Genomic DNA, 20648 nt, shown 5'->3' with positions numbered 1-20648 from the left:
TGAAATAATTCTGGGTTCAGAATAATGAAACCTGCACTAACAATGCAGCATTGTATTGAAGACACATGTCTTATGGGCACAATGTGAATGTGTTAGCTTTTAAACCCTGTGACAAAATACCTAGGCTATCAACTTAAAAAAAAAAAAAAAAGGCTTGACTCATGGCTTCAGAGATTTCAGTTCATGGTGAGTGGACCTGTTGTGTTGGGGCCTGTGATGAGGCAGGGTGTCATGGTGAAAACGTGTGCAGGGCAAGCTGCTCACCTCAAGACAGCCAAAGAAAATGGGCCAGGATCCCAATACCCTTTTGTAGGTCATGCCCCAGTGGTCTAACTTCCTTCTACAGGGCTGCACATCTTAAAGATCCAAGCACATTCCACTGTCCACAAGCTGGGGAACAAGTCTTTACATGTGGGTATTTGGGAAGCATCCTAGATCTAAACTATAGCACTAAGTGAGGTTCAGTGTCTGTGACTTAGTGAGAACAGTGTTGTTCAGTCACTGGGAGAGACTAGTTAAACCAGAGTGCTTCACAGATCACTGAGCAGTAGCAAGATAATCCCAGACACCATGGGATAAAAGGAAGCTACCCGCTAGGAGGCCAGCTCCTGTTTGCCAGCAGCACCCCTGAAAGGTGCTGAATTCCACACTGTAACATTCAAGGCTAGCTCCTGGCTTTTCCCAGCCTCTCAATCCTGGGAAAATTAGCCTCCTGGAAAGAGGATTACTGGTACAGATTGGAGGGAAATGAAATGCAGGCTCAGAGGCATACTATAAGGCTGCAAAAGGTGATAAATGCCTTACCAAAATAAAAATGAAAAACCCAGTTTTGTCTCCAAGATGCTGATAGCCCTGAGTTCACAGCAGCATGGGGAGTGGGCTCAGTGGTTTCCTGTGCCCTCCACAGCTTGTGGAGGTTTGAGCTGTGTGCCAAGTACACCCTCATGGCCCTATTTCTTGCTTAGGGCTACTTAAAAGTTGTAACTGATGCATCTTTGAGCAAACTCTTTACTTATTACCACAGCTGCCCTATTCCAAATAATCCATCCATGTTCCTTATAGTGAGAAGATCCTACTTAATTGTCCTGTGAGGAATGTTCCATTGAGGGGAGGAAATGCAGATGACTAGACAAGTCTTGAGCTCCATCCTTGAGATTTGCACTGTACGCTCTCCATTTTGTTCACCCAAGAGTCAGAGGTTACTGTAAGGAGCCTCCTAAGCAGGCGGTACCGCATGGGACGCAGGGCCTTCTCCTGGTTGTGCCTTGCCATTCCTACTCAGGCTTCCTAAGGCAACCATGACTTGGAGCTTTTCCAATTTCTGGAGGATGTTGTATTTTCATGTCAAGAATGAAATGCTCACTGCTACTTGAATTTACTTGTCTGAAATAAATGTGATGTACCTCTCTTATGAACGCTAAACAAGTTTGAAGTACCCCGGGGGGGGGGGTGCTCAGTGGTGCCACCTTGGGACAGAGGGCCATGCCCAGGATACAGTGACTTGTCCTGAGTGGGGCATCAACAATATTTCATCTATCTATCTATCTATCTATCTATCTATCTATCTATCTATCTATCTATCTATCTGTATCTATCTATCTATCTATCTATCTATCTATCTATCTATCTATCTACCTACCTACCTACCTACCTACCTACCTACCTATTTATTGATCTATCCTAGATTTAACAAGGGAAGCACAGATGCCTCAGTCTCATCAAATAATGTGGAGAAAGGCTGGAGAGATGGCTTAGTGGTTAAGGCATTTGCCTGCAAAGCCAAAGAACCCAGGTTCGACTTTTCAGGACCCACATAAGCCAGATGCATAAGGGGACGCACTCATCTGGAGTTCGATTGCAGTGGCTGGAAGCCCTGGCGCTCCCATTCTCTATCTACCTATTTCTGAATCTCTCTCTCAAATAGATAGACAAAATATTTTTAAAAATTATGTGGAGAAACCAGATAAATGCAAGCATGGTCAGGGATGAGCACAGGGAACCAAGGTGACACATAACTGTCACACTGATCAGATAAAAAATATGTGCTTCAGAATCCAAGACTGTATGTGCATTGTGTTTTTCTTAACAAATGCCTTGGAGTAAAATAAATACAAAGGTGGTAACATTAATTCCCTATATATATGTATCATGTGAGACAGAAATCAAAGTTGAGTTGTTATTAACCACAACAGGGCTGACAGGTGAGTCCCACTGTGGTCACTCTCTGCGTAGCGGAGCTATTGCCTGGCACCGCAGAGAGGAGCAGTTAGGAAGTGGATGTCTGCCCTACACACCACCTAGCCAAAGAACCAGAACACTTGGTGGCAACCTATTGAGATGTTTGAATATTGAGTTATATGAGTATTGTGTTTTGTTTTGTTTTGCAAGTAATGAGAAGCATGGAACATTATAGAATAAATGAGTTCTTTTTGTGATTCAACACTCATTATTTTCTTTTTACAAATATTTTATTTACAAGCAGAGAGAGTGATGTGTCAGTGGTCTCATGCCACTGCAATGGAACTCCAGATGCATGCACCACTTTGTGCATCTGGCTTTATGTAGGTCCAGAAGAATCGAACCCTGGTCATTTGGCTTTGCAGGCAAGTGTCTTAACTGATGAGCCATCTCTCCAGGCCCCTCTTTATCTTCTTTCCAATGGCTATTGAATCCAAGACCTAACACATGCTTGATACATGATCTATCATTGAGCCACACACCTAGCCCTAAAGTTCTTACTATTAGTACCCAATGTAGCAAAACTGCTTTCTGTTACTTAAAAATAAATTAAAAGTGTTCCCTGACATCCCAGCATTGTAAATTGCAGCACACCCCACTATGTTTACCAAAGTCACAATACTTGAATACTGTTTGTTTTGGTGGAGCTTCCTTTGAATATCACAGGCAGGCTACACATTTCCCCCTGTCCTTAGATGAAACAGCACAGCAGCTGTTAGGGGTCCAGGTCCTTTGGGGAGGATGTTTCTCAGTGGGAGGTCAGGCTTGTGATTGGTTCAATTCCCCAGCAGGCTAATGGTATATGGAGAGGGCTCACTGCTCTGACCCCTGAGAAGGGAAGGGAAGGGCAAGGCAGACCTGGTGGCACCAGGACCCTTCTGTGAACTTTGTTCCATCTGCTCACCTGAGCCCTCTGTAGCCTGGATCCTGTGGGAGATCCCATGGGAGGAGGTTGTGTGAGAATGGGGTGGAAGGTGCTCATCAGAGTTTGTGCCCTGTTCTGCTTGTTGCAGTCCATTCCAGGAATCAGTTCAACAAATGGTGAGTTTCACATTCTGTCAAGATCTTAGCAATTCATACCCCCCATGGCCTCCAAAATTAGCATAGGCACTGTGTTTGATGTTGTGTGTGTGCTGGGACCCCAAGGAGTGATGGGGTGGGGAAGGGTGTTTTAAAAGATGCATGGTATCTAAGAATAGAAAACAAGGTAATATGTACAAAGTATCTCTAGGAACAGAGTGGAAATGAGCATGACTGACATTTTTGCTACCAAAAATGGACAGGCTGGACTACAATTCCTTGTGAATGAGAAGGTCAAATGATGCTAGCTTTTTGCCCTCCCCCAAGCTCTATTTGAAAGTGAGAACTGAGGCTTTTGGGTCATAGGTAATACTAATCAGCGCCTGGTCTTGAGACCTGAAAAGCATCAAAAGCCATTCTAGTTATTTTCCCTGTATGTTTCATGTATGCACCTGTCAAAGCTGCAAATGTGTTGACTCCCCCAAGTCTGAATCTGGTATCACTAAAATACCATTCACAACATCATAAACATGAAGACCTATCTCAGGAAGAACTTCATGCCATTGAAGTTTTTTGCCTTTTATTCTGTGACTTGTGGGAACAAACACATTTGCCTTTTCACTTAGACTGTTGAAATGGGGCAGTATTATCCACCTTCAGGTGTCTGTTTACCACTTGAGCTATGTATGGTTTAATCTCTTTAAACCTTTTGTGGAATAAGCAAGACTCTTTAAACTATTACTTAAGTCATGTCAAAAATTTAGTATTGGGGCTGGAGAGATTGCTCAGTGGTTGAGGGGCTTGTGTACGAAGCCTAAAGACCCAGGTTCAACCCCTCAGTACCCATGTAAGCCAGATGCACAAGGTGGCACGTGTCTGTAGTTCATTGGCAGGGGCCAGAGGACCTGGCGCATCCATTTTCTCTCTTTCTCTCTCTAACTGCCTCTCTCTCTCTCAAATAAATAAATAAATAAATAAATAAATAAATAAATAAATAAATAAAAGAAATCTTTAAAAAATTTAGTATTAAATTTAAATATATAATTTTTGTTTCAAACAATTTTAAGGAGGTAGTTTTATTCAAAGCTTAATGACATATAGGGAAGGGGAAAGGATAGTCATCATCTATTCCAGTGGCAAAGAGGAGAAGGACAGTGGCCAAGGGGAATGGGAGGAGATAGCTATCTTCCATTCTCTGCCTTCCAGGAGGCTCTCAGTGCTCCCCTAGTGCCCCCCTCCCCAGTGCTCATTCTAGCCAGGTTTCATCCTTGCACATTAATTTCCTACAAAGTGGAAGAGTTCCTTTATGTTCCTTCCTCTTTATCCTTTATCAAAGGACAGGTAGGATCCTACTGGAGAGTTGAACATGGGTCCTTAGCAGGCAAGCGCCTTAACCATTAAGCCATCTCTCCAGCCCCAGCGTCTATTTCTGAAGAATAATATAAATGCCCACCAGTAGGCCAGTGGCAGATGTCTTCACCCATGCACTCACTTTGGACATGAGGTGTTAGATCTTCCAGCAAGGCATCTGAGCAAATCACAGGGCACTAGAGAGACAAAATTTTGTTTGCTTACAAACAAGTTAACATTTACAACTGGCCTATTCCTTGGGCACAAGGACCCTTTAAGCCATGTAACCAAAAAAGCTGGAAAGTTCCAAAATCTCTGTAATTTACCCCCAACAAACATGTTGGGACAGAAATGAGAATTGTTGATGCATAGTGAGGAGGGTGGAGACCACCATCTGCCATGGAAAGGGTGAGGCACTGTTCAATCAACATCAGGCACACTTGCCCTCCAAGGGGCCTTGAGGCTCTGCTCTCTCACAGGTCAGCTGCGGCATTGCTCCAGCAGACTCAAGATGTAGGCAGATGTGCCAAAGCCTGCAGGCTCTTCCCTCATCCTGCTAGGGGTTTTTCCCTTTCTCGTTTGAAAAAGGGTTGTCCCCAAAAACATTCCCACTGCTGGATATCACTTCCTTCTTTCACTACCTGTGGATTCACAAACAATTCTAGACAGAAAATTTTTCTGATTTTCTTTCTTGCTTTTTTTTTCGTTTCTTTTTTTTCCCGAGGTAAACTCACTCTAGCCCAGGCTGACCTGGAATTAACCATGTACTCTCAGGGTGGCCTCAAACTCATGGCAACCCTCCTACATTTGCCTCCTCAGTGCTGGGATTAAAGGTGTGGGCCACCATGCCTGGCTGACTTTCTGATTATCTAGGTAAGGCAAAACTAAGTTTTGGGGCTGGAAAGATGGCTTATCACTTAAGGTGTTTTCCTGAAAAGCCAAAGGACCCAGGTTCAATTCCCCAGGACCCACATAAGCCACATGTACAAGGTGGCACATGCATCTGGAGTTCATTTGCAGCCACTGGAGACCCTGGTGTGCCAATTCCCTCACTCTCTCACTCTCTCTCCTTCTTTCTCTCTCTCAAATAAATAAATAAATAAATTTTTAAAAGTAGGTTTTGTAAAATCTCTGTGAAGGTTAAAATGCAGACGTAAATTAGAGTGAGGGGAATTAACACATGCTTGGCGACAGAGAATCTTGGTACCAGCCTCTGTGCTGCAAAGTAGGAACTGGTTGAGAGGTGCTGGAATTAGCTCATTCCCAGGTGTGTCTCCAGAGAGAAGGCTGTGAGAGCGTGGAGCTGGCCACTTTGTCACCGCTGTTCCCAAAGGTGGACTGTTCCCTGAAACACCCAGGCTTCTTGTTACCAGATTTCTCTCATTTTCTTTGTGATATGAAGCAGCACTTTTGTCTGAAGTTTGTTTACAGTGGCAGGAGGCCCTGATGTACCCATTTTGTTTTTCTCTTTCTCTCTGCTTTTAAATAAAAATAAAATAAAATAATAAAAACAAACCTTCACCCTTGTCCTTGAAAGGACAAGTTGGGCCCACAGATTAAATTAACATAAGGCAGATGAACAGGAATAAAGGACTATAAATCTAACACAAGTTTATTTTTATTTTTATTTTTATTTTTTGTGGCCTGGGATCCACAGACAGAGTTATTGACAGCTACTTACATACTGAATTGGACAGAGCATTGTAAGCTACAGAAAAGAGACAGGCCCAAGGGCTAGGCTCTGGTAGTTTATCAGGCAGGGAAGTAGCCAGGAAGGTAAGACTTAATTTAACATGTTGTTAACAAATTCTCCAGACCTCTGTTTCCTGTCCTTCATAAGAATTCTGCTTTGTTTCTAGTACCTGGAGGGCTCATCACTCAGGATATCATCTCCTGCTTTGAAGAAGCAGAATGAAGTCACAGTGATCTTGTATTTGAAATGGTCACTATGCCAGGAGGGGGACATTTTCAACCCAAAATTTGCTGCTTTGGGAGGGGTGCAAGGACTATATTTGGAGAAACCCTGAATCTACAATGGGGCCAATAGACAAGTGACTGGGGTGATTAGGTTCCAGAAGGTAGCTCCCTTGCCCCAGGTCTTCACATAAAAGAATAATTCTTGGCTGGAGAGATGGCTTAGCAATTAAGGCACTTGCCTGCAAAGACCATGTTCAACTCTCCAGATCCCATATAAGCTAGGCACACAAGGTGACACAAACACACAAGGTTGCACATGCTCACAAAGTGGCACACGTATCTGGAGTTCGATTGCAATGGCTGGAGGCCCTGAAAATGGAAGTGTGCCAATTCTCTTTCAAGGTGCTAGAGATGGAGACCAGAGCCTCACTCAGTACTCTGCCACTGAGCCATTCCCACAATCCCTTGTATGACTATAAGTGTTTTGACATAGGGACTCATTATGCTGGCCTGAAACTAGTGATCCTCCTGCCTCAGCTTTCTGAGTCTTGGGATTTACAGGCATGTGGCATTATGTCAGAGTTTAATTTAAAAAATTCTTTATTTATTTAAAAGAGAGAAAGTATGGGCACACCAATGCCTCTAGCCACTGCAAATGAACTCCAGATGCATGTGCCACTGGTTTTATGTGGGTACTGATGAACTGAACCCAGGCTGTAAGGCTTTACAAGCAAGCAAGTGCCTTTAACCACTGAGATATCTCTCCAGCCCCAGACTTCGAAAAATGTTAAACTTTTTAGTTGACATTTTCCATAATTATAGACAATAAACCATATAAATTCCTTCCCCTTCCCTGCTTTCCCTTCACAAATTCACTCTCCATCATATTCCCTCCTTCTCTGTCCATTAGTCTCTTTTCTTTTGGTGTCATCATCTTTTCCTCCTATTATGACAGGCTTCTGAAGGTAGTACTAGGCACTGCAAGCTTATGGATATCAAGGCTAATTTTTGTCTGAACGATTGTATTGTAAGGAGTCCTACCCTTCCTTCCGCTCTTACATTCTTTCTGCCACCTCTTCCACAATGGACCCCAAGCCTTGGAAGGTGTGAAAGAGATTTCTCAGTGCTGAGCACTCCTCTGTCACTACTTGCAGCACTATGGTGCCTTTTGGGTCATCCCAGTGGCCACTGCTATCTGAAAAGAGAAGCTTCTCTAACCAAAAGTGGGTTAGTATATGGGTATGAACATTAAGAAAATTGCTTACAGAGCAGTTTGGTGAGCATAATATATACATTTAGCCATGTAAGAGTAGGTGTTAAACTCCTGAGGCTCATGGCCTTCCCTACCATAGGCTTTTGATTAGGGTTCCAGTACCAGGCATGTATTCCCTCCAGTGGAATAGGCCTCCAACTCAACTAGACAGTGGTTGGTTTCCTCCATAACAGACATGCCATTATTGTCCCCATTGGCTCATTTGGCCTGGCTGGCCAGACTAAAGGCTTGCAATGTCCACTGTTTTCATTGCTGATCACTTCTTTCTCCCATAGGGTTGCATGCAGTGTAGCTTTTTCCAGCTTTCTTCATCTGGTCTATAGGGAGGAAGTTTTCAGTTCAGCCACAGCTTGATTTTTCAGTGACCTTGCTGCCCACACATGTGAAGTCTTCAGCAATAGGGTCTTACAATCTATTTCTAGTGGGAAACCAGGAACCTTGGCAATGGCCTATAATATTTTGAGGTCATCAGGACCCTCCCTAGCCAACAACTCACTGGAAGACATCCCATCTCTAACACTAAATTTTTTCTAATAACAGTCTGGCTTTTGGGTGTGTCATTATCCAAAAAAAGCAGGTTTCCATATGGCTTATTCATACCATCTTAGATTTTGATTAGCCCTTCCCCCACCTTTCCTTTATGCAGTCTCTTCCCCTGACCTCACTTAGACGTTTCCACCTCCAGTAATCTTTTCTTCCACTTACATATATACAATACCATCCTTTTAAGTCCTCTGTTCTTCTCCCTCCCTTATAGCCCCTTTATAGCTTACTGGCCTCTCTACCAAGTTTCACTCCAACTCACATACAAGTCTAAATATATGTAGCTAGTGTTATGCCAAGACCCCTGACCAGGAGCCAAGACCCCGGGTCACCCAGGAGTCACCCAGGGAACCGCCACAGAAGCCAAGACACTCGAATGTAAAAGTAACAGATTTCTTTATTGCAAGCCTAGGCCTGGGCTCCGTCCACAGTCCAGCACAGCGGTAGTGAGAGGGAGAGAGCCCCGACCCTCAGAGGGAAGAGTTTATAAAGGAAAAAGACTGCCAAGGTTATATCATATTGTGACTTTTAAAATGATTGGTTGTAAGAGGGTGTGCGCAAGAATTTCAGAGAGGTGCGTGGGAACTCCAGCCTACTTATCTTAGGTCAGTAACTTGTTTGCAGAACCTATATTTTGCAAGAGCTGCTTGCAGAACCTATCTCTTGCAAGAGCTGTTTGCAGAACTTATCATTTGCAAGAGGCTGGGGCCTCTGTAGCTAGGTATCTCTGGAATGTTTTGGGGTAGAGGCTTCTCAGAAATCAAGGTGTGGGGGGAACTATAGCTAAGCAAGCATGGATACAGAAGCAAAAATAGCCCATTAGTCAGCTAGTTCCTCCTCTGAGTCAAAATGGCTGTCTGATTTAAAATGGAAGCACCACTGTCCAGCCACTAAGCGAGGTCACAGAAGCCAGATGCAGCATGTTACTTCTCCTTGGTCTCTTAGTTAGGATCCACATATGAGCAAGAACATGTGATGTTTGGCATAATTTAAAAAACCAAGGACTATGGAGATGGCTTAGCAGTTAAGGTGCTTGCCTGCAAAACCAAAGGACCCAGGTTTGATTCCTCAGAACCCACGTAAGCCAGTTGCACAAGGTGGCACATGCATCTGGAGTTCATTCACAGAAGCTGAAGCTCCCTGACATGTCCATTCTTTTTTTCCATCTGCCTCTCTCTCTCAAATAAGTAAACAAAAATTTTAAAAGATTTTAAAACATGTCTAAATGGTGTCAGAGATTCAACCCAAGGCCTCGTGCATGTTAGGCAAGCACTCTACAACCAAGCTGCCTTCCCTAGCTGGGTTTCCTGAAACTTAACTGCCAATATTCCTTTAAAAAGAAAGAAGTTTTGAATTCTTTTTGTTTTGTTGGAGGGGAGGGTGGTGGTGTTAGGAGGTATGGCCTTGCTCTACCTCAGGCTGACTTGGAATTCACTCTGTAATCTCAGGGTGGCCTCAAACTCATGGTGATCCTCCTACCTGGGCCTCCCAAGTGCTGGGATTAAAGGCATATGCAACCATGCTCAGCTTGGTAGTTTTGAATTCTTAACTGGAGCTCTACATTTGATGGATTTGAAGTTTTAAAAATCCTATTTTTGAAATTTTTGAAAGAAAATGTTGGTGATATATCAGTTTGTTTTTGATGGCCAGTTTTGTCTTCACAGTAACTTAGGTGACTAATCAGAGACACAAAAGACAGTTTGCTATTCTTTTTTGAATATTTTATTTTTATTTATTTGAGAGAGAGAGAAGGGGAAGATGCAATGAAAGAGGATTGGTCCTCCAGCCACTGCAAATAAATTCCAGTTGCATGTACCACTTTGTGCATCTGACTTACTTGGGTACTGGGGAATCAAAACTGGGTCCTTAGATTTTTCAGGCAAGCACCTTAATAGCTAAACCATCTCTCCAGCCTGGCATTTTACTATTGTTGCTTATCCCCAAACAATTTCTTGTTAAAATGGCTCTGTCCTGTCTCATTTTCATTCTGAGATGGGCTGCTCTGCTCACAGCACTGCAGCACTCCAGTCTCCTTGCTGCATGAGCAAAGCTAGTCCAAATAAGAAGCTGGGGTTAGAGGATCTGAGGCAGACCATGTTCCTTTGTGGGGACTTGTAGCCAGTTAAAACAGCAGCAATGTTCTCCTGTACCTCACTGCCCTCCATGCCCACCTCCACTCCTGCTGCTCTGGGGACAAGGACTTTTCATGATGGGGCTTGGGGCAGAGAGAGCAGCTGTCACTCCATGAGTACACCTGTGTCTGGGTGGTGGGGCTCTGTGCTAGGCTGAGTCAAGGAGAAACGTTTTCTTTAGCATTTGTAAAACTTGAATTATCTTTTTGGCATTTTGTTTTTTTGAGGTAGGGTCTCTCTCTAGTCTAGGCTGACCTGGAATTCACTATGTAGTCTCAGGGTGGCCTTGAACTCAGTGATCCTCCTACCTCTGCTTCCCAAGTGCTGAAAGGCATGTACCACCACGCCCAACTTGAATTTTTTTTAGAGAAAGCGAAAGTGTGTGTGAGAGAGAGAGAGAGAGAGAAAGAGAGAGAGAGAGAGAGAGAGAGAGAGAGAGAGAGAGAGATGGCACACCAGGGTTCCAGCCACTGCAATGAACTCCTAATGCGTGTGCCACCTAGTGCGCATGTGTGACCTTGCATCATATTTGTGCATCTGGCTAACATGGGACCTGGGGAACCGAGCCTCGAACCGAGGTCCTTAGGCTTCACAGGCAAGCACTTAACCGCTAAGCCATCTCTCCAGCCCAGAAAATGGATTTTGATTGACTGGAAGAGGCCCACCCACAGGCTAGTTTAAATGACGATGAAGGAGCTGGTTGGCCCATATTCTATACAGTACTGTATAGGTTCCAGAAATCCCGCCAACCCAGCCATGCAGGAAAATTCTTTAAGGCCAAAGAAGGAGGAAGTGTCATCACACCTTCACCATCTCGGGTTAGGATATAGTCACTGACCAAAGGCCCCTTTTTCCCTTAATCTCTCTGACTAGGCAAGGAAACCATCTAGCTCCTATAGTGTTTCACTGGCATGAGCAGAGACAACAGTATGATGTCCCTTGGGCCCAGTTCACCTCCTAAAGGGGTCCTACAATGAAGATGTGGCCTCTCTATTCCCATATATGTGGGATATAGTGAGGCCCACCACCCCCTAGCCAGGTAGTGGCTGGTCCCTCTTGCCTGTCTTGACTTTGGTTGTGATCTGATTGTCAGTTGGGGTCATCCTGGCTTTACACTTTGGGATGTCCCCTTTGTTCTCCAAACAGACATCCCCCAGGTCCTCTGATTTGCAATCCTCTTTTGTGCAGTCCCCTAAGTCCCCTCAGGAGTGACTGCGGATGTTTCATTTCCCATCAAATTGCCAGTGCCGTGGGTTCCCCACATTGCCTGGTGAGCTCTCACCTAAAACCCTGCAGAGAGCAAGGAAAGACACAAATCAAAGGATGCAGAAACTGTCAGAGCATCTATGAAAGATATGGGTCTTTTTAGGGGCCCTATGAAGGGGCCTCAACCTTGTATACAGGGTGCCTTGTGTGTCTCTGCTCCTGTCTTCCCATTTGTTGTGTACAGGGCATCATGTCTGTCTCTGCTCCCATCTTCCCATTTACAGAATGTACTTTTCTCCTTCTCTAGCAATCCAAGCTAACCTTGAACTCTCCGTGAGTGATGAGAAGGGCAGCTTTCTTCCATGTGCTTCAAAAGGGACAATAGGACACACAGATTCTCAAAAGCCATCTTCGCCAGCTCCCTGGGACAAGGTACCCCTTACATTGGGCAGCTCCAACCTTTACCTTTCCTCCTGAGAACATTCTCTCTGTCTCTGTCTGTGTGTATGTGTGTACACTCATGCCTGCAAGTGTGTGCACTCACACATAAGCATCATGCTGCCACCATAATGCTAACTGAGCACGCAGCACACAAAATCTGATTTATTGGAGGGTTGGGGATACACTAGAGTACTCCTTGAATTGATTGGACTTGCTGCTTTTATTTAGTTCTAGGCAGTCAAAGCTATGGGGAGTCTGAGCACAAGACAGATCAGAGTCACTTCAGCTCAGATCAAGAGTTGTTTGGCTTTTTAGGAGATCTTTGAAGAAGTTGATGAATTCCTTATGTATAGTCCTCCATGTCCTTGGGCTAGCCTGTACAAAGATTAACCTGTTGTCAATTAGCTTGACATCCACATCATGCAACTCAAATTGCCTCTGTATTCAGATTTAGAGCTCCTCAGGTCACTTCCACATCATGTGTGTTTGTCCTATGGTGCAAATTTAATGTTCTAAAGACTTCATTCTGCTGTGACAAGAAAAAACAGGAAGGCAGAGGAGGAGGCTGCCTCAGCCCAGGGCAGTGATGGCTGCCTCTGGGGGCTGGGGAAGGCTACCCTTCAGGTGATGATGCCCTTTGGTGGGGGTGACAGCAGCCCCCAACCATGGCTCCAACACAAGCAAGGCTGCTAACAGTTCAAATCACTGAAACGCCAGCTGTCTTTGTGGGCTGTGGGAACTCTTTGAAGACCCCTGTTAATGAAGTCTGGGCAGCTTGTAAAGGCCCCATTGATATGGGACTTTGAGTGTGACAGAGCATTACTTGGCTCTTGGCTGGGCTGTGTCTCCAGAGTTATGGTGCTAGACATTCATGGCCACACAAAAGTTCAGGGGCCTCCAGATTCTTATGAATTTCAACAAATGAAATTCACAGAGCACATGGTGAAGACTAGAAAGATCTTACTGTAAGTAAGCTTTAGAGAAGGAAAGAAGGCAGAGCTCCTCCTGTAGTTCAGGTGATGGGTTCTCAGAAATGGGTATGTCCATTTGGCGACCCTGATTTGGGTCTTTTATGGGAATTTTCTGGATGGGGATTGAAAAAGGGTCTCTTCCAGGAATCTTAATTTTCCAAGAAAGAGGGTATCCCATTTACATTTCTAGGAAAGGTCTCAGCAAAGTGGTGGCTCTGAGGACTCCATCAGTGAGAAGAGATCAGGAAAAGTCAGGTTCCCTTTACAGACTCAAGAGCATTTCTCACTTTTAGTTTTGGAGGCCCTGTTACCCCTAAACTCCCCCATACATTCATTGAAGGCCAAGGGAAAAGGTCTGAAGGCCTGTGGAAGGGCTGGTGTTCCTAATCACCAGAAGTTGAGACTACAGGAAATAACCTAGGAATGGAGGAGGGAGTGCTGCTTGCCATGCTGTGGCGGGGGGGTGGGGGGGGGTAGCAGAGAGAACAAAAGCTACCTGGAATGACTAGCTCTTAACAAAGGAGCTTTGATGAAACCAAACATCAGCCCAGAGTCACTATGATTAGTTAAGAAGGTGTGGGGAAATGCGTCAGCTATGAGCAGGGCCTTCTTCCTGTTTCTTGTGTCTTCCTGCTGACCCAGTCACACATGGGAATTGAGGTTCTGTCACAAGGAGGGTTGCAGAGGTTAAATCAGAGGCGTCTGTCTACCCCCACCTCTCTGGTCACAGAAAGGTATGCTACTGTCATCTCCATCCACATGAGTCCCCTGCCTTCATCCTAACCTCCACGGTCACCTGTCAATACAGCAGCTACACTGATACACTGATTCTTCCTCAGCATCTGGGAGACGGAGCCCCATGACTTCAGAATCCTCTATCAGAACGAAAGCTGGGGTCCTCCAGACCACCCTCCTGACTTCCATTAGTTCTGAGGAAACCTTTTGAGCCCTTGAGTCCCACTGGATACTGTAGTCCCACTGAACCCCCAACACTTTTCTAACAGGCAGGTGTATTCCATCTGGGACCATTTGTCATCACAGTCCTCAGCACACTCTGGGACCCTCTTCCTTCCCCTCTGCTCGAATGTCACATCTACAAGTTTCACAAAACAGTGCCATTACCTCACCAACTCTAGCCCCACAGGCTCTGTATGCTTCCCATGGCATGGAAGAGCTACTTACTCCTCCTTAATTAGTACTGTTTCCTTAGAACAAGGTGCTGTGACCTCTGAAGCACAGGGACTAGGCAGTGTTCCTTTTCCAAATGTCCTGAGTTTTCAAAAGCAGCTTACATTATTTTATTTTTCTTACAGAACATTTTGAAAACACTGTTAAGTGCTGTTAACAGAAAAACACCGGCCCCATTGGATTGGGATAGCGGTGCTGCCAGGTAGGTTAAGTAGTCGGGCTTTGTTAGCATATGAATGACTTGGTTCTTATGAGGACTGGCTCAGATGTCAAAGTCAAGGTCTGTACCACTACCCCAGGTTGGATTTGAAAACGAACCTCTCAGCACTCATGGTCAAAAGCATGTATTTGTAACTAGACCAGGTACTATGATGAACTTAACCCTGAAGGTTGGGAGCCACACAAGGGGGTGCCAGGCAAAAGTCCTCACCATCACTACTGTGAGTACAGGGTCACAAGTACCCTGTAGGAACACAACTGACATGTTTTTGGCTTTCCACAGAGTTTACTGAACAACAATACATTTGCAAGCTTCGTTGGTTTCCTTGGGTGCAGTTTGCCAAGTAGTCCCTCAATCTTAACCCCTGATATTAATGCTCAGATCACATATTACCTATCATCTGTGTGTGTGTGTGTGTGTGTGTGTGTGTGTGTGTGTGTGTAAGTAGGTTACAGGGCAGGCACAGAGGTGAAAGAGGCTATAGCATGCATGGTTCAGGGAGTTCAAGGAAGCTTGACTGGAGAGAGAGGCAGAGAAGAGGAATGCAGGAAACAGACACTGAGCCTAGGTGGAGAGCAAGCTGCTGGTGACACTGCTGCGATAAAGGTGAGCTGCAGGCTTATGGGACTGAGCTGGGCCTTGGGGTTGAATCCAACAGCTCCAGATATGCAGGGCCACGGAAGCTGTGAAGGCAAGACGCAGAGCAGGGTCTGGACAGAGAGGAATTCACAAATAGGAAGTACCTGTGCTGGAGGCTGAGCTTAGCTGAACTTCTCTGCCTGTTGGTCCTTAACATCCACATTGAATGGTCACATGGCAGGTCAATGGGAGCCAGTACCACCATCATATAGTCAGGTGTCTTTCTCTATGTAGTGTCCAGGTTAGTGTGGGGGCTGTGTCTTTGTCTACCTGGTGTGGTCACTACGTGCCTGAGCTTGGTTTTTCTGGTATAGTTTTAATATACCCACATGTTTACATGGACTCTAAAGGCTTTGATATGTCTATAGTGTGGGATTTCTTTACTTTCAGGCATAAGTCACTTATGAGTCTGTTCTTCATGGGTCTATGGTAGTGTCTGTGCATTTGCACACAAAATGGAGCCAAATGCTGTTTGTAAACTGGAGTCACCCTGAGTAAGACACAGCTGTAAAGCCACTGTTTCATACAGCATGGAGTAATTTAGAACGGGGCACAGTCTGATCTCAACATTAGGAGCTAGCTTGATGAGCCTCAGTGGGGTACAAGTACTGGATTGTGGTCAGTACCACTAGTCTCACCCTAAGGATGACATGCTCTGTGAGATAAGCCAGCAGAGACAAAGCAAGCACTGTTGTTTGATTGTCCTTATAGGAGGCACCTGGAGAAGTCTAGTTCACAGAGACAGAATGTAGATGGGGCAGCCAGGGCAGGGGATTGTTTTGTGGGTACAGTTTCAGTTTCACAAGAACATCCTGGATATTGTTGGCACAACACTGTGAATGTACTTAAGTCTGTGCCACTGCACCTTAAAATGGACCATGGTACTTTTTTGGTTTTCATTTTATTTTGCCACAATAAAAAAGGAAAACAGTTAAATCACAAAACAAAACTTTGAAAAAAGTTAACTCTAAAATATTTGAACTTTTGGATTCTATAATATTATGCTATTCATAATTTTTATTCATTTTGTTTATTTATCAAAAATAAAAATAAAACTGGGCATGGTGGTGCACACCTTTAATTCCAGTACTCGGGAGGCAGAGGTAGGACAGGAGGATCAACATGAGTTCAAGGTCACCCTGAGATTACATAGTAAATTCCAGGTCAGCCTGGGCTAGAGTGAGACCCTACCTCAAAAAAAAAAATAAAAGATATTTTGTTTATTTATGAGAGAGAGAGACAGAGAGAGAGAGGAAGGAGAGAAAATGGGTGTGCTAGGATCTCTAGTCACTGCAAATGAACTTCAGATGCATGCACCACTTTGTACATCCGGCTTGATGTGGATACTGGGGAATCCAACCCAGGTCCTTAGGCTTTGAAGGCAAGCACCTTAACTACTGAGGAATCTCTCCAGCCCTTTTCTATCCTTATTTCCCCCTCTCCCCCCAAGGTAGGGTCTTACTCTAGCCCAGGCTGACCTGGAACTCACTATGTAGTCTCAGGGTGGCCTTGAACTCCAGGTGATCCTCCTACCTTTGCTTCTTGAGTGCTGGGATTAAAGGCATGTGCCACAATGCCAGGCCTTTTCTACTCTTTTTAATGGAAACTAAATGTGCATGCAAAGAAAGCAATGCAACTTCTGCTTAGAGGGGAAAGGGCTGAGTCAGTGCTGATGCTTATGTGGGGTTTGTCATCACTATAGTTCTCTTATCTTCACCAACGCACATGGACCCTCCATGGCAGTGTCAAAAGTAGTGAGTAGTGATGGCCCTGGACAACATTAGTCATAGCCCCCTTGGACCTACCTCCAGACCGACTGAACCGTCCTTTTCATCTATTAATGACTCAGTGTTGAGAAGTTTTATTCAATATAGAATTATTTTATTTACTTTTGTTCATTTGTAAAATTCCCTCTGCTACCCCAAATCCCACCATTGTTAAAGCTCATATTATATGCATGGACAATGGACTTGGGGTTATTAATAATTTTCCATTTCAGAGAGTTTGAAGTCCAGTTCAGGAGGCAGTAACACAAATAGTTAATGCCATGGTGGAAGATATTCTGAATTTCATGGAACTCCTTTATGAATAACAAACCCTGCTCAGGGAACCACAGGAAGTTTGGAACCAAGCCTTAGCAGTTAAGCAGGAGTAACAATGCATCACATTTGAGGACAGTAGGAAAATCACGTGACCATCAGTAGTCATCAGTGACTGTGCCACGGGATAGGTAGAAAACACCACACTCAGAGCTTCACAGCCAGAACACTTTGCTGTGCTGTCATCTGTAGCCACACCCAGCCCTGCAGTCTCTGACTTCCGGGGTATGGCTTTAAGAACTGGCTTCTGTGGATAAGTTCTTCAATGGACAGAGAGAAAGGAGAGTAATAGGTCCTGTCCATGGCCCTTGAACTGTGTCTTTGGAAGTGACACACATCACTTGAGCCCCTCCCCCACTAGGCTTGGGTTGCTGGTATGAGAATATGGCCTGTCACCATGGGGGCTCCCAATAGGGTGGCCCGGTCCCCACAGACCAGGGTGTTCAGGGCCTGCCTTTACATGTCTTCACCATTCCCACAAAGCAGAGCAAGGGTGGAGAGCTCCACCCACCTCACCCCAGCCAGTGCTCAGTCACATGGAGAGTTTGGTTTGCTCTGTTGGTGGATTTCATTACATATGTGACTAGGAGAAATTTTCAAGTCAACCGCTGGAGACATCTATTTGACTGCTCTTTATGATCCATGTCCTGGGAGAGGGAAAGATAGGAAGAGGCATACAGAGAGAATAGGCAGGCGAGGGCCTCCAGCCACTGCAAACAAACTCCAGACGCATGCACCACCTCGTGCATCTGGATTACATGGGTACTGGGAATTGAACCTGGGTCCTTTGACTTCACAGGGAAGCACCTTAACCACTAAGCAATCTCTCCAGCCCAGTTCTCTTATTTCTCAGACAGTCATGTGTCCAGACCATAGCTCTGTCTGCAGGAGCTAGCCGAATAAGGCTGGGAAGGAAGTGGGAACTTCAGACCTTGGGCCATTTCCATGTCTGTTGGGGATGTACTTCCTCTGCTTGAGGGGCCTTACCTTCCTGCTGGGCTTGCTTGCTGCCTAACCCCTCTGGCGCTGCACCCCCAAAGCTTTCAAAAGTCCAGGCACTTCTCTGCCCTCAGTTTACAGCACATGAACCTCTCATGGAATCAGGAATCTGTTGGCTGGGAAAGCCACAGAGAGTGTGTACAAAGACACAGCAGGTTCATGACTTCACTGGTCAGAGGAAAGTCAAGATTTTACTCTTACATTCTGTAGTTAGAGCTTTAATTTCTGTGGCCTTGGAGTGTCCAAGGGGCTTGCTTGCCTGCCTGGTGTTCCCTGCCAAGTGATAATACTGCTGCCGGCTGGTTGCCAACTGGGAGCACCAGTGCCCTTCTTCAGGTCCTCGTACCCACTCCACTCAGCTGGCCAAGCTGGGCTGCTCATGCCCACCATCCCATCCACCCAAGCTCTTTCCAGACCCCAGGAGGGTACCCTGAGGTCTGAAGTCTCCCTCTCTCCCACAGCTCCCTGGACCTTCCTCCTGGAATTCTTCAAACCCGAAGCCTTCCCACGTTCAGTTCCTGTTGTGAGAGGCTCTGTTCCTTCCTTCAGCATCCTCCAGGGACCACCACAGCAAGACGTACTAATAATACTGGGGACCTTGCCCTCCACCGCTTCCCGGAAACTGATGCCCAGGTGTCTCCGATTCTGGGATTCCATGTTCACATGCCTTCCACAACAAACCTTTGTCTGCTAGTGGACTTTGGGGACAGTTCCAAAGCTGCAATGAGGCTCTGCGACATGACTGACACAGCAGTGATGACTGCCTACCACCAGTACAGGAAAGGTATGATATGGTGTGTCTTGCTCTGGAAGCCTGGGAGGGAAATGGCAGCCTGGAGACTTAAGAGGCAGTGTTGAGATGGCGGTCAGGAGGAAGCCCACTCCATCCTTCCAGGTTCTGAACCTGCCTGCTGTGTGCTCACCTTTTCTTGGCTGTGGCCAACTCTGCATAGTCCATCTTGCTGTTTGCTCTGTCAGCCCTGTGGGGTAGGAGAATGAGACAACTGTGGATTAACTTTTTTCTTCTTCCTACATGCCCAAATCCCAAAAGTCACTTAAATTACCCTTACACGTATGAAACAAACTGACAGTTTTTTAAACTTTTTATTTTATTTTATTCTATTCTTGAGAAAGAGAGAAAGAGACCGAGCTAGAGAGAGAATGGGTGTGTCAGGGACTTTCAGCCACTGTGAATGAGCTCCAGACATGCTCCTCCTTGTGCACATGTGTGACATTTAACCCTTGTATCATTTTGGCATCTGGCTATGTGGGACCTGGAGATGCAAACAAGCATTCTTAGGCTTTGCAGGCAAGTGCCTTAACCACTAAGCCATCTCTTCAGCCCAATAATAATTTTTTTAAATTTATAATTTTATCATCTAAGTACAATAACAGTTAATTTTGGTATATGTTTTCTTGAAATATAAGAATACTAATGTGGGGCTGAACAGATGGCTTAGCCTTTAAGGCCTTTGCCTGCAAAGCCAAGGACCCAGGGACAACTCCCCAGGACCCACATAAGTCAGGTGCTCAAGGTGGTACATACATCTGGAGTGCATTTGCAGTGGCTAGAGGCCCTGAGCACCCATCCTCTACCTGCCTCTTTTTCTCTCTTTCTCTCAAAAAAAAAAATTATATATATAAGATAAAAAGAATACTAATGTGAAAAATGCACACACTTATACTTTAACATATTTGCAGTTGGAATCAGTTGCTTCCAATATATAGAGCTCAAGGTCTAAGGCTTTATTGTCACCAAATCTGAGAGATAACATGTAGGAAATATTCTAATGCTTAAGGTACTCATAATAGTGCTTTCTTATTTTTCCACATGCCATTTTTATTGAAGATTCATTTTTATTTTAAATTTTATTTTATTTTTAACTAGCATGTAAAGTGTTGTGTTTCCTTATGGCATTTTCAAACAAAATTTGGTTTTGTTGATTTTCCTCTTTCCTCATTTCCCCCGTCACCCGTGGTACCCTCCTCCCCTTCCCCAGCCTTCTTTTCTCTTTCATGTCCCATGTGGCACACTCATTCTGTTGAACTGAAATTCCCAATACTTTTATTTTGACCAAAGAAAACAATAACAGATAATGGAAATATCAAACTTTATATAGAATTTTGGTGCTGAATGTCTACATAGGTAATACGTAAACCATAATGATGAGAAGGGGAAATGAGTGGAGTTTTCATGTTTCCTGATTACTGCCAGGATTTAAAATCTTTTTTTATTTTATTTTATTGTGCTGCACACCCACTCATTTGGGAAGACCTATGGCAAAAGTCCTCTTCTTACTGACTGACCCACTGGCAACCATGTCTACTACTTCTTACATCTTGTGTGCACCTGAGCAAGCAGAAGGGTTGCTTTTCTTCTCTTTCACAATGGGAAGTATACTGTACACAGTG

At 44.8% G+C, this 20648-nt stretch overlaps 1 protein-coding gene and 1 pseudogene across 1 annotated transcript in view; both read left to right on the top strand.

Moving 5' to 3' along the window:
- The window catches only part of LOC123457545, a 43376-nt pseudogene extending 31265 nt beyond the window's left edge, over window positions 1-12111 (top strand).
- Pkd1l1 (polycystin 1 like 1, transient receptor potential channel interacting) overlaps window positions 1-20648 on the top strand; it is a 185013-nt gene that overhangs the window by 25730 nt on the left and 138635 nt on the right. Inside the window, exon 2 of the mRNA XM_045141375.1 lies at window positions 18698-19020. Within this exon, the coding sequence (XP_044997310.1) occupies window positions 18900-19020 (121 nt within the window). The 5' untranslated portion in view covers window positions 18698-18899. The remainder of the gene's footprint in view (window positions 1-18697; window positions 19021-20648) is intronic.

Source organism: Jaculus jaculus, unplaced genomic scaffold (genome assembly GCF_020740685.1).
Source record: "Jaculus jaculus isolate mJacJac1 unplaced genomic scaffold, mJacJac1.mat.Y.cur u25, whole genome shotgun sequence".
Classification (NCBI taxonomy): Eukaryota; Metazoa; Chordata; class Mammalia; order Rodentia; family Dipodidae; genus Jaculus; species Jaculus jaculus.
This window is presented reverse-complemented; position numbering and strand designations above follow the sequence as displayed.